The sequence below is a fragment of the Zootoca vivipara genome, chromosome 8, assembly GCF_965207765.1.
Source record: "Zootoca vivipara chromosome 8, rZooViv2.hap1.1, whole genome shotgun sequence".
Taxonomy (NCBI): domain Eukaryota; kingdom Metazoa; phylum Chordata; class Lepidosauria; order Squamata; family Lacertidae; genus Zootoca; species Zootoca vivipara.
Genome location: NC_142591.1, coordinates 6,331,122 through 6,347,271, shown reverse-complemented (window position 1 = coordinate 6,347,271; position 16,150 = coordinate 6,331,122). Strand labels below are relative to the sequence as shown.

The following is a 16,150-nucleotide window of genomic DNA, read 5'->3' as shown; positions in this document are numbered from 1 at the left end:
CCAGAGATCCATTGGTTTATAAAATAAACTGGACCAAGTCAGAGGCTCTGAGTTACATCCCCCTTGATATGACCCTACTGCAGGCATCCCCAAACTCGTAAGAGGATGTAAGATGGTGTGGCTGGCTGGCTAGCTGGAATGCTGAACAGAAGCACCCCATACTGCAACATTTTGTTGCAGAGCCCACTTCTGATTGAATATTTTCAGTTCTGAAAAAATAAATTTGCACATTGTAAATTGTCATGTTAGGGAGAAGGGTTCTAATTTAGTTTTCTACATGCCTAAGACTTTTGGGGATGGGTTAATAATGTAATCACGTGAGCACCCCCTGCAGTCTGGAATTGTGTGGTTCAATCTCAGGTTTACTGTGTCAGAGATAATTAGGCCCAAGTCTCAGTACATTCACTAGAATTTACTTCCCAATAAGTATGTTCAGAACTGTGTTCTAAAGCAGGCATCCCCAGACTGCGGCCCTCCAGATGTTTTGGACTACAATTCCCATCATCCCTGACCACTGGTCCTGTTAGCTAGGGATCATGGGAGTTGTAGGCCCAAACATCTGGAGGGCCGCAGTTTGGGGAAGCCTGCCCTACTGTCATGGCCATTTCAATAGGCAAGGACACCCTGCTGCTTTCTCCGCTGTAGAAGAAACAACCAAATGGCCTGGCTCTTCCTTAGTCTGTTGTGTAGAGTCAATGTCCTCAAGATGAACGTAAGAAAACTAAGAGCAGCCTGCTGGACCAGGCCAATGGCCCATCTAGTCCAGCTTCCTGTTCTCACAGAGGTCAGCCAGATGCCTGCAAGCAGGAGCTGAGCACCACAAGAGCCTTCTGCCCTCCTGATGTTTCCAGCGACTGGGATTCAGAAGCATCACTGCCTCTGGCCGTGGAGGCAGAGCACAGCCATCCCGGCTTGTAGCCATTAATACTCTCATGAAGTGTATCCACAGCAGGCCTTTGATGATCAAAAGATGTCCATACCATCAGCCACGGGTCCTGAGCCCCTCCTGCTTTCTCGGTCAAGATTTCAATCAGTTGCTGGGCCTCCCCTTGACCAAAAACCATGCTGCTAATTATGGAACATAAGGTCTTATAGGGAACGTAAAGCATATTTTCAACATCTGTGGTACCTAAAAACAGAAGTGTGAGGAGAGAAGTAAGCTGGGAATTTAAAAAAAAAACTAGCAACAACAGCAACAACAAAAATGACAGTCTACCCAAAAGACAGTCTACGTCAGGCATCCCCAAACTTCGGCCCTCCAGATGTTTTGGACTACAATTCCCATCATCCCTGACCACTGGTCCTGTTAGCTAGGGATCATGGGAGTTGTAGGCCAAAACATCTGGAGGGCCGCAGTTTGGGGATGCCTGGTCTACGTGGTTTGCCAGAAGCGGCGGCTTAGTCATGCTGGCCACATGACCCGGAACTGTACGCCGGCTCCCACAGCCAGTAAAGCGAGGTGAACCAGAACAGCACACGGAAATGCCATTTACCTTCCCGCCGGAGGGGTACCTATTTTTCTACTTGCACTTTTACGTGCTTTCGAACTGCTAGGTTGGCAGGAGCAGGGACTGAGCAACGGGAGCTCACCCCGTCGCAGGGATTCGAACCGCCGACCTGCTGATCAGCAAGCCCTAGGCTCTGTGGTTTAACCCACAGCGCCACCCGCATCCCATTTTCCAATATAAGTTGGGGGGTATTAAAGGCGAAGTCGTATGAAATATTTTCTTTTCTTGAGTAAGTGAAAAGCTTTTTCAGGCAACTTTTACTCACTCAAAGCATGTAGTACCGATATATTTTCGTAAGATAAAGTAGCACATTACAGGATGATTTCTGCATATGCTGTAGACATATGCAACACTCAGAGCTCAGGTACATTTTTCTACATTGAGGGTGCTGCCCTCTTCATGAGAGAAGTATACAGGGCCTTCACCTTTCTTGCGAATTCTGTTCTGCTGCAATAATTGCCTCCCCTCAATTATGGAATTTATTTTCCTTGGAGATAATCAACCTCTATTATTTTATACCTAGCACTATTCTGGCCACTGAAAGACTTAACAAAGATAAAGTGTGGGCATCTGGAAACTATGAAAAGTGTTTTCATTCAAGCTGGCTTTGGGTGGCCAGGAAAAGTAAGGAGAAGGAAAGATAAGGGTTTAATTCAGGCACCCCCAAACTGTGGCCCTCCAGATGTTTTGGCCTACAACTCCCATGATCCCTAGCTAACAGGACCAGTGGTCAGGGATGATGGGAATTGTAGTCCAAAACATCTGGAGGGCCGAAGTTTGGGGATGCCTGGTTTAATTGCCTCGGATTTTGTGAGTAGCTTACCAGCCTTAAACATTTGGGAATGGGTGAGATATTAATCAAATAATTAATACACATATATACTGTAAGTACACATGTGTGGTTTACAGCAATTGACTTACTTGATTCCTTTTTCTTTGGTGCAATGGCTTTCTTGTTGGAAGCGCCGTCGTGCCTTTGTTCCTCTCTGTTTCCAGGAGCTTGGGTTTTTTTGACACTCACGGAATTAGTTAAAGGAGCATTCTGTTGAGCCCCAGCTAGTGGAGCAGCAGCTACTGACACTTCCTTGGAAACCACATCAGAAACCAGATCTTTTGAAGCAGTTATTGGTGGAGAAGACGCTGGCAGGCTGGGAACCGACTCTACCTTCCCCACTTTCTTCTCCTTCTTCTTCTTGTCTTTAGGAGACGGGGTTGGTTTTTCCTCAGGAGCTGAAAGAGACACAATAGGTGCCTCCAAGACCGGTTCAGGGCTTCCATCAGAAGCATCCAGACCTGTGTCTGGCTCCAGCAGTCCGTTGGGTTTCTCCTCCTTTTTCTTCGCCCTTCCTTTCTTCTCAGCAGGCTTCTCTTTCTTCTTCTTCTCCACCTTGTGGTGGCTGGCTTTCTCTAGCTCCTTGCGCTGCTTTGCCAAAGCTTCTTCGAAAGACGTCTCCTTCATGGAAAAGGTGGACACCAGGAATATCCCAACTGCTGAGACCAGCATGAAGCCTCCAAAGACCATGACGCCCAGGGTTTGAGGGTCATAAAAATCCATTCTTGCTCCGTAGTCTTAACCTGCAAAACAACATTGAGTAAGTTATTGCTGACCTAGAAGCATGTTTGCAGATGCATGTTTACATAGCAGAATGGTCGGCTTGCCCTGCTGACCTAGAGGCATTCTCAGACGCAACCTAGCCAGAGTGTACTCAGAGTAGAATTCTACTCAAGACTAGCTTGCGGCGTTCCACACAATACAGTCATACCTTGGAAGTCGAATGGAATCCGTTCCGAAAGTCCGTTCAACTTCCAAAACATTCGGAAACCAAAGTGAGGCTTCTGATTGGCTGCAGGAAGCTCCTGCCAGCCAATCGGAAGCCATGGAAGCCCCATCAGGTGTTTGGCTTCCAAAAATAGTTCGCAGACCGGAACACTCACTTCCAGGTTTTGATCGTTCGGGAGCCAAAATGTTCGAGAATTAAACTATTCGAAAACCAAGGTACAACTGTATAACTAGAAGTTTTGAACAACGGCAACAAGGAGCTCCTACTAAAAGAATTAAAGAAGCAATCACATTTGAGAAATTGCCGAATTGCATGATCTGTACAGGATTGTGTAGGGGTGTTTATAGATTCAATTTTGTTCCTGGAGACCCAGGTGGCTTTGGTCGTGAGGAGCATTTTAAAATCAGTTTCAGCTGATATAACAGCATTGGCCATTACTGGACCAGGATAGCTTGACCACAATAGTTCAGGCATTTGACTGAAATGCTTTCAACGTGGGAGCTTCCCTTGAGCTTTGTCTGGAAATCACAGTTAGTGCAGAGCAACTGGTGGCAGGAGTGAGACACATATTGGGCAAGAGTTATAGCACAGATCAAATTTTGTATAAGCACAGGGAAGATAAATAGCTTTTCCAGCAGGGGTTAAAGGAACTCTCTCTTTCTCTGGAATTTAAATAAACATTCAGCAAGAGTCACTTCATTAACAACACAATATGGAAGTCTGTTTGTCTCTAAGCTGTTAAATGCAACAAAGCATTTAACAGCTTTAATAGAAGCATAATAGAATCAAAAAGTTGGAAGGGACCCAAGGGTCCTCTAGTCCAACCCCCTGCAATGCAAGAATCTCAGCTAAAGCATCTCTGACAGATGGCCACCCAACTTCTGCTTAAAAACCTCCAAGGAAGGAGAGTCCACCACCTCCGAAGGGAGTCTGTTCCACAAATAGGATGCTGCGCAACCCTGCGAGGGTAGCAGCCCGGTTGCCCTGCTGCAGCTGCCACACTGAAGCAGCCACTGCGCTGCCCTGCAAAAGTGGAGGGGGGGGGGGTGCGAGGCAGTTCGTTTCAGCCAAAGGCTTCCAACAGTGCAAGCAAGCAGAGAGTCCAGGCCAGTCGGTGGAGAGGGGACAGCGAAGAGCAGGAGGGGAGGGAGCGGCTAAAGAAAATTAATATGCAGCCGTGGCGTGGAGGCCGCTGCCCTCTGACCGAGGGACAGCATGGCGTGCGCAAAACTGCGCGGCACCAACCAGCAAACCTGGACTACGGGCCACAAGAGCAGCTTTGGTGAAGTAGAGGAGCCTGCTGCAGGACTGCAAGGGGGCGTGGGGTCTCCTTCCCCATAGACGCAGCAATCCCAGACGACCAGGCGGGAGGCGATCTCCCTACTGCGCGGCAGAGGAGAAGCGCCAGAGCCCTCGAAGCTGGGGCTGAAGGGGCGATCATCGGGCCGGGACTCTCCGGCCAGCGGGAAAGCGGCTGGCTGCGGCAGCTCGGGCGGGGAAGGCGGGGAGCCCCCCGACGGCTGCGGAGAGGGCAGCAGCGGGAGGAGCCCAAAGGACTCGGCGCCAGGCTCCTCCTCCCCGCCGGAGAGCGAGACACGTCGCCACTCGGGCCCGTCGGGGGGCGGCCCGAGGTCCAGGGTCCGGCCGCCGAGCAGAGCGGGCCGAGGGCAAGAGACCCCCGCGCCTGTCGGGGAGGGCCTTGCAGCCGAGTCCGACGGGACTCGGTTGCAGCGGCGCCGCCGCTTCCCCCGCTCCTTCCTTCCAGCTGAAACGCTCTTCCACGTCCACGCCAAGCCTCTCGCTCGACGCCCCGCTCGGGCGCTCCAGCAGGCAGTCGCCCCTTCTTCGCCGCCTTCTCCCTCTCACGCTCTGCTCTCGGTGCCGTCGGGGGACGCATCCCCGTGACCGCGGAGCCACCCGCCCCGCGCTCGGTGCCCCGCGAGGTCTCCCGTTCTTGCGCTGCATCCCTGGAGGGGTCGAACGGGGCTCCGCGCGGGCAGCGACCGCGATTAGGGGCCCTTTCCTCAGCCGCAACTTGCATCGCCGGCCGCCTGCTCGGAGCCGTCCGACGGGCGCCCGAGGCGGGGAGTCCAAGCGCCGCTCCGCGCTGCCCGCTGCCTTCTGCAGCCGGGGTGCCCGCGCTGCCCGACCGGGCGCGGAGGCGGCTGTTGTCTCTCCTCGCCGCCCGAGGACGGGGCGCGCTTCCCCTTCCCCTCGCTCACCTCGCGCCGTCGCCGCTGCCTCTCCGCTCGCTCTCCCGCGCTCCCTTGGCGTGTTCCTCCTGCCGCGGGCGCGCTGAAGTCGTGGCACTTTCCTCGGAGAACCTCCCCAACGCGGCCGCGAGGATCCCCGCCCCGTCGCCGGCGCCGAAGGAGGTTCCCGGGCTGCGGTTGGTGTCCGGCCCGCCAGTCAAAGGCGCTCCGGCCCAGTGGGGAGACCCGCGGCTCGGAAGTCCGCCCGAGGGGAGGGCAGCCGCTGCCAGGCGGACGAGGCCCATCGCAAAGGAGGCGGCTGCCCGGGACGGAGAAAGAAAGGGGCGGGACGGACCGGGTCATTCGCCGCCGCCGCCCACCTCGAAAGGGGCCTGGGCGCAGACAGGCAGCGGAGGGAGCCCGGCGGCTACCGACGCTCTCGTCTCCCGGTCCCGAGAAGCCGGCTCCCACGGTCGGACGCGCCGGTCGGCTGCCCCAGGAAGATGCTGGTCTTCTCTTCGCAGACCCCTTGGTCCCAGCCACGCGTGCTTCTCTTGCGCGTTCACACCGAGGCACGTTTCTCCAATTGCACGTGGGGATTGAAACATACCAAACATACCAAAATGCATAGTATTAGGGAAACTGCCTGAAAAAAATGTGCGTATTAGCCAAAACTGCATGCAGGATTGATTCCTTTTTAAAATCTCCAAACTGCTGCATAAGTGTGGACAACTGAATTGCAGGTTGAAAACTGAGAAACTGGAGAACTGAAATGGGCAGATTTGTCCCTCCCTACACTTGAGAAACTGAAACTGACTACTGTGCTCCACGTTTTGTGGCTCCTTTGCTGTGTTCTTGCATCTCTTTATGGAGTGTCCCATTTTTAAGCATTTTATTGAGTTTTATATTTGTTAACCATTGTAATATTTTTAAAAAATAAAAAGTTGTATATAAATGATTTAAAACCATCATATTTTTCGCTCCACAAGACACACTTTTTTCCTCCTAAAAAGTAAGGGGAAATGTCTGTGCGTCTTATGAAGCGAGTGCTGCGCGAAGTAGGGACGGACAGGAGCCACCCCTGCGCTCGGCCGCCCCCTTGGGATGGGCACACGCGCCACCTCCTTGGGACGACGCTCATGTGGGCATCGCATGTCCCCAAAAGTGAGATGCCGCCACACAAGACCCTCCCTCTGCCATTGGTCTTCCACAGTAGTGCCTTCCTTTGCAGAAGTGTGAAATTTGAAGGGCAGCTGTGGTTTGGTCCCACTTCTTTTGGCTTTATTAAAATAATTGTGTAGGGCTAAACCATACAGTCTTTAGATCTGAGGGACTCAATGTGGGAAGCTCAAGTATTTCCATTGCCTGCCCCTCTTACTAGGAGATAAAGTCTCTCTTCATTTGTTAATGACAGTGATGATGGTTCTAAATGCCACTGTTGACTGCTGTTCACTTTACATGGTTGAAATATTATTCTGATATACTGGGGTAGTTTATTAAATAGTTTAGTACAACATTTGATTCAGAATTTCTTCTTCTTGTTGTTTTCCTCCTCTAAAAACTAGGTGTGTCTTATGGAGTGAAAAATGCGGTAAATAAAGTCCCAGCTAGACAGATAAATGCTTCATTGGTTTAATAACATCATGACTGCAAGAAATCATTGGTTTCAGGTCTGTGATGGGGAAGAGGTTGTTGTTTTGAGGAGGGTGTGTTTGGGGGTGTGGAGGATCCCTGTGATCCTACAGGAATGTGAAGCACCACTCCAAGAGACAGAGGGCACAGCGCTCAGCCTGGAAGCTACTGGCTCCATAGGATAACTTCAGCCACTTTTGAAATGTAGCACATTCCTTCTTCAAGAGGAGGAACTGGCCCAGGAGGATGTATGCCTGGAAGGAAAATCAGGAAGCAGAATTAGTATTTTCCCTCAGTACCAAGAAAAGCAGGCCTGAAATGAATGTTGAAATAAACAGGGTGTGTGTGTGGCAAATCTGTGAATTTTGTCATTTGGAATTTGAGATTGAATGTTTTGGGCTCAAATTTCAATTTTTAGCACTTAATTCTTTTTGTTGAACCCCCCCCCCCTTCTAATAGGGGTGGGGACAGTTTATTACCCATTGACCTATTCAGCTTTTCGGAATGGTTAGCTGAACAATGAAATCATTACAAAGCTTAACGATGGGCTCCCTAGTACGTTCAGTTCACCCCTCATGCTGGAAGCCAAATGTGGATTGAACATTTGTCAGATATTCAATATCAGCACCCACAGTGGATAATTTTGAGGGAAATGTAAGGGCCCGACTAGGTTTAGCCCGAAAGCTAGACTGGGTTCACAGAGGAGGCAGTACATGATTGCAGTTTAAACATTGTCATCAAACTGAGAGCCAAGTCCAATTCAGATGTTCTGAACGGGGGGCTTAAGTAAACACGCAAGTGAGAGAGAGAGAGAGAGAGCTAGCACTGTCCTCGATCCTCATCGCCCTCCATGGGTTCAAAGGTGGCTGTGTGTAGCGGGAAGACTCCTGTACTCACAGAGGCCCCTGTGCATTTTGAAATCCTGGGAAACCAGGGCTTCAAAACGTGGAAACCTCTACAAGCACAGGAGTCCTTTCCCTTGGAGACAATCACCCTGGAACATGCAGAAGGTGGCAGGGATGACAGGCAGAGCTAGCACACTTGTGCATACTCTGTCTGCCAGTGTGCTTCCCTAAGCCCCGTTTGGAACACCTGGGCTCCAGCTGTTTTTGGCAACTGGGGAGATAAACACTGCCGTGCTCCATGGATGCAGAAAACCTGAGATCTCTTAACTGCTTGGCCAGAAGTTACAAATATAAAATTTCCCATCTGGCAAGAAAGTCAAGTTGGCAATTAATGATAAGTGGTCGTGCAGTTCCATCTCCCATCTTGTGTGACCACTGGCAGGACATAAGACACAGGACTCCCTCCCTTCTAGACTCCCCCTGCTATCTGTCATAAAGTCAGCTTTTGAAACTGGCCAGAAATTATCCAGCACTGGGGGCAGGGCAGGGCTTCAACAGAGGTCTTTTGGGGCAGCATTTCATTGGATCGAGGATGATGTGTCCTTAACAAAAGTCCTAATAGTCACAGCCAGAGTAGAACAGGCTAGAAGATGGAAAGACACCACCTTGTTATGTTCCATCCATGAAGGATTGTTTTTGAGGTGTATTGAATTAGCAAAAATGGACACATTGACAGACCTGGTCTATAAAAGCAATGGTATCCTATATAATAAAGTGCAAGTGTCTCTGCATCCAGATTCCCTGTGTCCCGTTTTCCGCGCTACTGAGCATGTGCCCCAGGGACACAGGGATTGGACGCAGAGACTGCACACACACACACACACACACACACACTCTCCCCACCCCACCCCCACCCCTCTGCCCTGCACTGGCTCAATAAGCAGTTAAAACAGTGGCCACCAGGTAGAAGGCAGGAGCCGGCAGCAAGGCTCCTAAGCAGGGCAGGCCCTCTCTCAACGTGCCCAAGGGCCTGAGGAGGAAGCCGGGACGACCCAAAAATTGAGGCCCCGGCTTCTCCTCACTAACAGGCCCAAAATTGAGGCCCAAACAGCGCAAGCAACCGGGAGACCCCCGCTGGGCCGGAACGGCCAGGAAAGGCGCGGGGAGGCCACCGAATGCTTAGCGCCAACCGCGGGACCCTCAGAAAGTGCCGGGGCGGGCGCAAGCCCCCCGGACGGCAAAGCTCCCTCCCGGATGCAGCAGACGACTGAAAAACAGCCACGAAGGCCAACAAAAGTAGTGGGAGCCACCCCCACCCCGAAAAACTGGGCGTACACCCCGGAGCAGCCGCCCGGGCCGTCCAGGAGCCAAAATTCGGCCACTGGGCCCTGGCAGCAGCAGCACTATTGACGGGGAAAAATTAGGAACCAAACGGCAGGCGTAAAAAGCGCGCGAAAACAGGGTGGGGAGGGATCCGCACTCCAAACACAAGCTTCGGAGGGGGTAAAGGAAGAAATACCCCCACACCCCCCAGCCGAGCCCGGGCTGTAAAGGTAAAAGGGGGGGGACTTTGGCTTGGGGTTTGGGAACGGAGGGGAGAAATTAGGGATAAATTAAGGATCAAAGGGAGGGGAGAAGGAATAATCAATTAGACAAGGAATAAAAGCCCCCCCCCACGCCGCTGCCACCGAAAAAGGCCAAATGTTCTAGCGCCCGTTTATTAAATGGGCTGAATGACACTAGTCTTGTATAATACAGTACAAAATTTGCCCAATAGTGGTCAGGCTATGCGAACAATTGCAACACTAAGGTCAGAAATACCAGGTTTCAAAGACATTTCTTTATGTGAATATGATTTAGATAAATCATGAATTGTGTGGGTTAATAAAAGTGCTGTGGCAGAAAGCATTAAAGCAGTTACCTTGTCAAAGCCCTTTGCTGCTAGTCTTGCTCCAAGCTCCTCATTTATGCCATCCACTACTATAATAGGTTTGTCACCCATAGGCTCAGATACAAAGTCCTGGAATTTCCTGCTTCTGATAGCCATTATCTAGAACAGTAGCACAAGAGGAGGCAAGACAGAGGAGTTATAATAGAATATAAATGAAAATACAAAGATTAAGGAGCCCCGGAAGTATTGAGTATATCTGCTGGGGAGACCTCCTTAGACTTCCACCAGCAAGTGATAGACATGAGGGTGGGCCTTGTCCATGGCAGTGTCTCATCACTGGAATTTCTTCTTGTAGAATAGTGGGTAAGAAGGATGAAGACACAGCTCTCAAAACAACCAGCTCTTTATTCTAGCTCTGAGTCCAGACGGAACAGTAGCTTAGCCAACTGGTTTATATAGTACTCAGTAACTTGCAACAGTAACAAACCTCCCCTAGCTACCCAATCCGTGAACAGCAGTCTCAATCCTTCATTTGCATGTTGTGGACCTGAGTGAGAACTGCAGCCACAGTGGGCAGGGTAAGAACTGCAGCCACGGTGGCCAGAAGGAGTACTGCAGTTAGCTTAATACATACCCGGTAACACTTCTCCCTTGAGAAGGATGCAATTCCTCTGCATTGACGGTATTCCAATGCCTTTTTAAACCATGGCTACTGACAAAGGTATTGTTTTTTATGGGGGGACACCCCACAAATAGATCCCATCAAGCGTCACCCCAAGTGTGGGTGGGAAATAAATTTAAACAGAAAGGGCTCATATGTGAATAAAAGTGCACATGGAAAAATCAAAACTGTGCCACGCAGACATGCCTTAATAAGCTTGGTGCCTACCAGGGTGGATAAAATGATTTTTTTGGGGGGGGGATCAGATTTTTTTTAAAAAATTAAATCGTATTCTTTTATTTAAATCCGTTTTTTTAAAAAATAAAATGCTTCTGGAGAAAAATCTTTCTAAAGATAGTTTTCTATTTAAGTTACATTATAGTCCAAAGGCTATTCATCAAGAAATAAGGATTTGTTTTTAATTCTGTAGCATGAGGCTTTATATGCAATGTTTAAATTTTTTGGTAAATGAATTCCATTAATCCATTCACAATGTCATGTGCTTGCAGAGGTTTCTGTCAGATTATTTGGGGCAGTTTTTCTAACAAGATATTATCACAGATGCTTGTTTTTGCAGTTCTCAAAAGTGTGAGTTTGTGTCTGCACAGATAAATGCCTTTTCTTCACAGGAAAAAATGTTATAAAAATATGTTATATACAGAGTTGAGGAAAAACACCTTAATCCATTGTTCCTTTGCAAATTTATATACACAGAATCAACCCCTTACCTCGCAAATGCTAAGTTCCAAGAGGTTCAATGAATAGGTTGTTGGGAGTGGAATAGATCTGCACAAGTAGCTAAGTGTAAAGCAGTAAAAATGAAAGTGCAGCCTTGTGATCAGAATACTCCACGAGTCTTGGGATCTTTGTGTAATGATTGTGCAAGTCAGTTGCGTGTCTGTGCAACTCAGACTTGAGGCAAGTGCTGAAGGTACTTCAGAGCTGGCAACCTCTTCCCAATCCCACTGGGTTCCAAAACTGCGTTAACACTTAACTGTACAGAATAGGCACCTGAATGTTGAAGCAAATCCAAAGGGGGTGGGGTGGGGGGTGGAAATAGTAACTGGGATCTACAAGTCCTTGGCGAGACCTTTAAGTGCTTGCCAGTCAACTAATAAGAGTTCACTGGTTCCAGGCTCTTCTTCCCGGGGCTTGCCTGACATTGTCCAAACAATAAAGTCTCTACCTCGAACTTCAGTCCTGCAGCATGAATCCCTCAAGTTATTTGCTCTAGTCCTTTCTTCCCCTTTTCCAGCTTTCTACCAGCCTGTTTCTCCTCAGCCTGTTCTTTCTGCAAGCCTGTTCCAGCCTAGGCATACCATCCGTATCTCCCTCCCCCCTTGAAAAAATACAGCAGAAAAATTGTCCAAATAGTTAATTTATTAAACCTTCATAATTCACCAAATCAGTATTTTTTGATATAACTGTAAAAACTACTCTGATTTTTTTATTCCAAGTATGAAACCTTATACCAGCAAAAATTAGTCTTTCTGTGATTTAAATCAAGCCTTTCTGACTAGTGAGTTAAATCGCTTTGATTTAAATCAAATCCGCCCAGGCTTAGTGTAGCTGTGACTGGGGAGCCACACGTCAACTCAAACACAAAAAAAACACCCTTTTTCCATTTTTTGTACATATCCCTTTTAAATCTTAACTCAGTTAAAAATTCTTTGGATTGCCATCCTAGCTTCTTTAGGCACCTTCCATGTTTCCATCTCATTGGTATTGCCTGTAGTTGTGCTTTTAATATCTCCCTTTTAACAAACTCCCAACCATCATGAACTCCCTTCCCTTTTAGTATTTCTGTCCATGGGATTTCACCCTAAGTTTCCCTAAGTTTTCTGAAGTCGGCTTTCTTAAAGTCTAAAACAGGCATCCCCAAACTTCGGCCCTCCAGATGTTTTGGACTACAATTCCCATCTTCCTTGACCACTGGTCCGGTTAGCTAGGGATCTCTCCTCAATGGGGAGAGATCAGTATCTTTGGAACTTGGATCGTATTGCAAAAAAAGTGATTTATTTTCCTGAGGGGACAGGGTGAGACTGAGGAATAATGTGGGATTTCAGCAGTGAGGGAAGAGAATGTGGGTGCCAGGTGTATGGTACCTTACTGCATGCTTGTGAAACAAGCTTATTATAAACAAGCTACTTATAAACACCATCTCCAACTCCTTGATAGATTCCATCAACGGTGTCTCGGAAAAATTTAACATATCACTTGGGTTCAGAGGCAAACTGATGGTAATGTACTGGAAGAAGCAAAGATCACCAGTGTCGAAGCAATGATTCTTACATCAACTTTGTTGGTCTGGTCATGTTCGGATGCCTGATTACCATCTTCCAAAGCAACTACTCTATTCCCAACTTTAGAATGGAAAGCGAAATACTGGTGGACAACAAAAGAGGTTTAAGACTCTCTCAAGGCCAGTCTAAAAAAATGTAGTATAAACACTGACAATTGGGAAACACTGGACTACGAGAGCTCCAACTGGAGAACAGCCTTTACCAAAGGCTTTGAAGATGCTCGAATTCAGGATGAAAGGGAGAATCGTGCTAAGAGGGAGGCACACTTGGCAAATCCACACCATGATCAACTCCCGCCCAGAAACCAATGTCCCCACTGTGGAAGGACGTGTGGATCCAGAATTGGCCTCACAGTCACTTACGAACTCACTGTTAAAACTGTGTTCATGGAAGACAATCTTACTTGGCTACGAGTGATCGCCAAAGAAGAAGTAGTATCCCTAGATGGACAGCCAGGATGCCCATTAAGAAACAGAAGAGTAGACCAGAGGGGTGGGATGCAATTTTCCCAGAGGCCACACCTTTCCAGGCTTCACCACCATTCAGGCACCAGCTCAGCCAGAAATAATATGCCTGATCTGATTCTAGTCATAATTTTTTCTAGATGCAATATTTACTTGTGTGTACACGCATATTCCCACACCCCTCATGACGCTTGCCAAGTTGCTGCCTGTGTGAGCACTGGACTGTATTTGTATTTATGGAGACTGTGTGTTTATTCTGCTGCAGCCGACTTCCCATTTCCCAAGAACCAGAGTTGTTATGGAGGAGATGGAGAGATGTCTGCTAAGGAGGACCATGGAGCCTTATGCACAAAACCTATTTTTGTACCAGCTAACCCTAATTCAGGAATATTTTTCTCTGCCATTTCCCCCTTCGCAGCCTCCCAACTCCTATTTTTTTGGAGGTTTTGTGTTTCCATACAAAGGCTACAACTTCTGGTGCACTTGACAGCAAGCATATTGCACTTGGTAAGGCTTACAAATGACAGCCACTTTAAGCTATTATCTATAGCGTACCATCATATTTGTGCTAAATTCTGCACCTGGTGTGCACATAAAGATCTCATTTTCATGCTCACAACAGGCCCTTCATTGTAGATAAAGGAGGGGCGGGGAAGAGAGACTGCCTCACGATGGCATATGACTTCTTGTAAAATGTGTAAGATTTTATGTTTATGTTTTGCTTTGTAGTGTTTTGTCCTAATCTTTTTAGAAGTTTCACTGACAATTGACAAAAGGATGCCTTGTGTTGCGAAATTGTGCTGTCACCATTACTGCTCGTCTGGATTGCAATGTCACAAGCAAGTACATGTTGTAAACAATAGTTCCTTGCATTCCTAGGGGGCAAAGGGACAAACGGGATGCACCCAGTGTTGAACAACATCTTTAATAAACATCTTGCACGAAGGACTAGATGGGATGCTCATCAAATCTGAAGGTGACACCAAATTGGGAGGGGTACCCAATACCTCAGAAGAAAGAATGGAGATTCGAGATTGGAAAACTGGGCCAAAACTAAAAATGAATAGGGGCAAATGTAGGCAGAATATCCAGCAGAACAAATCTAAGATAGGAGACACCAAGCTTGACAGCAGTATATATGAAAAGGATCTAGGGGTCTTAGTGGACCACAAGCTTAACGTAAGTCAACAGTGTGATGCAGCAGCAAAAAAAGCTATTGCAATTCTAGGCTGCATTAATAGAAGTCTAGTATCCAGATTAGGGGAAGGTCGGCAGTTTGAATCCCTGCAACGGGGCGAGCTCCCATTGTTCAGTCCCAGCTCCTGCCAACCTAGTAATTCGAAAGCACGTCAAAGTGCAAATAGATAATAGGTACCGCTCCGGTGGGAAGGTAAACAGCATTCCCATGCGCTGCTCTGGTTTCGCCAGAAGCGGCTTAGTCATGCTGGCCACATGACCCAGAAAAACTCTGCGGACAAACGTTGGCTCCCTTGACCTGTAAAGCAAGATGAGTGATGAGTGCCACAACCCCAGAGTCGTTCGCGACTGGACTTAACTGTCAGGGGTCCTTTACTTTTAGTATCCAGATTGTTGGTGGCAAGAAAAAAATAGGTATGAAAGGAGAATTCCTGAATGCCAAGATCCAAGTTCCCTTTGGAGCAAGTTCTCTTTGGTGAGAGAACCCCAGGAGAGACTTAAAATATGCAGCAAAGCATGGAAATGTAAGCAGTTAGACCTCTAACATATGCCCTTGTAAGTTCCTTCCCCTAGCATAGAAAAACACCACACGTTTGGTAAGTTTAAAATGGTTTACTTACCAAGTCACCAAAGGTCAGGTTCAAGTGAGAACCAGCTGCTCTCGGGATTCCAGTCTATCCCAGCTGTACCTGGAGATTCCAAGGACTGAATCTGGGGCGTTTGCTATGCAAAGCATGTGCTCTACACTGAGCCACAGTCCTTTCTCTGATTTGTAACCAGGTGTCATACTCCACCCACTATGCTCTAGAGACAGTCAAGACACTCCACAGTTAAGTTTTCGCTCACCTGCTTCTTTGGGTTATGTTAACTTAGTAGGCGCTGAAGTTGACCATCACTGTAGTTTATGCAGCCCTGTTCACAAATGGATGGAAATGTGTGATTAGGTATGTAGCAGTAGCCATGGTGCTTGTATCTAGGTGCTGATGAACAGACAATGGTCTCTGGCCAGGAGATAGGATGCCTCAGATCTTAACTTACCCATTTTGGGGGGGGAGGGCATTACATTTTATTTACATTACAGAAAAATACAAAAACACACCCATTAAGTTATCATATAGAGAGAGACATGAGTTATCATATTGAGAAATGGTGAAAATTATTAAGTTTACTGTTCCAAAATAATACAAACAGCAACCATTTACAGAAAAAACAATTCTGCTTCAACTGAGTTTGATTAAATATCAAACATTGGCCCCAGAAACAGACTTTCAGTTAGTGCAGATGACAGGTAACTGGTGTAATAGGCCCTGGAGGGTAGGACTCAAACAAATGGCTTCAAGTTACACAAAAGGAGATTTCCGACTAAAACTTTATGACATTAAGAGCTGTTCAACATTAGAACAGTCTTCCTCGGGAAGTTGTGGACTCTCCTGGTGACATGCCAATATACTTTCCAAGCCATCACAGTTAATTCATTTTGTTGTTGTGGAGTAAGGTTCCTTGTGATTAGGAAGTATCCTGGCAAAACTATGAATTACTATGACTTTATTGAACAGTAATCATTCTTTCAATTTATTATTGTGATTTCAATGTTTGTGTTTTAATGTTATTGTGAGCAGTGGCGGAGCTTCATGTTCCGGCACCAGGGGCAGAGAGCAGGCGGGGGCATGGCTGGC

The 16,150-nt window shown here is 47.7% G+C and overlaps 2 protein-coding genes across 3 annotated transcripts in view; both read right to left on the bottom strand.

The window, feature by feature from the left end:
* RRBP1 (ribosome binding protein 1) overlaps window positions 1-5,799 on the bottom strand; it is a 33,840-nt gene extending 28,041 nt beyond the window's left edge. The window contains exons 1-3 of the mRNA XM_035103461.3: window positions 5,512-5,799; window positions 2,430-3,083; window positions 981-1,129 (exon numbers count right to left, since the gene is read on the bottom strand). Coding sequence (XP_034959352.1) covers window positions 981-1,129; window positions 2,430-3,063 — 783 coding nt within the window. The 5' untranslated portion in view covers window positions 3,064-3,083; window positions 5,512-5,799. The remainder of the gene's footprint in view (window positions 1-980; window positions 1,130-2,429; window positions 3,084-5,511) is intronic.
* A 1,300-nt stretch (window positions 5,800-7,099) lies between these two features.
* Window positions 7,100-15,457, bottom strand: BANF2 (BANF family member 2). Of its 2 annotated transcripts, none has more exons than XM_035103531.3 (3): window positions 15,321-15,457; window positions 9,880-10,008; window positions 7,100-7,367 (listed from the first exon to the last, which is right to left on the bottom strand). In XM_035103531.3, exons 2-3 carry the CDS (start codon window positions 10,003-10,005, stop codon window positions 7,221-7,223), a joined length of 273 nt encoding a protein of 90 aa, XP_034959422.1. In that variant the 5' UTR covers window positions 10,006-10,008; window positions 15,321-15,457; the 3' UTR covers window positions 7,100-7,220. The 2 variants fall into 2 exon arrangements, with proteins under 2 accessions (XP_034959422.1, XP_088532245.1); XM_088676119.1 differs by lacking the exon at window positions 15,321-15,457 and adding an exon at window positions 15,095-15,233.
* Between the last annotated feature and the right edge of the window lie 693 nt (window positions 15,458-16,150).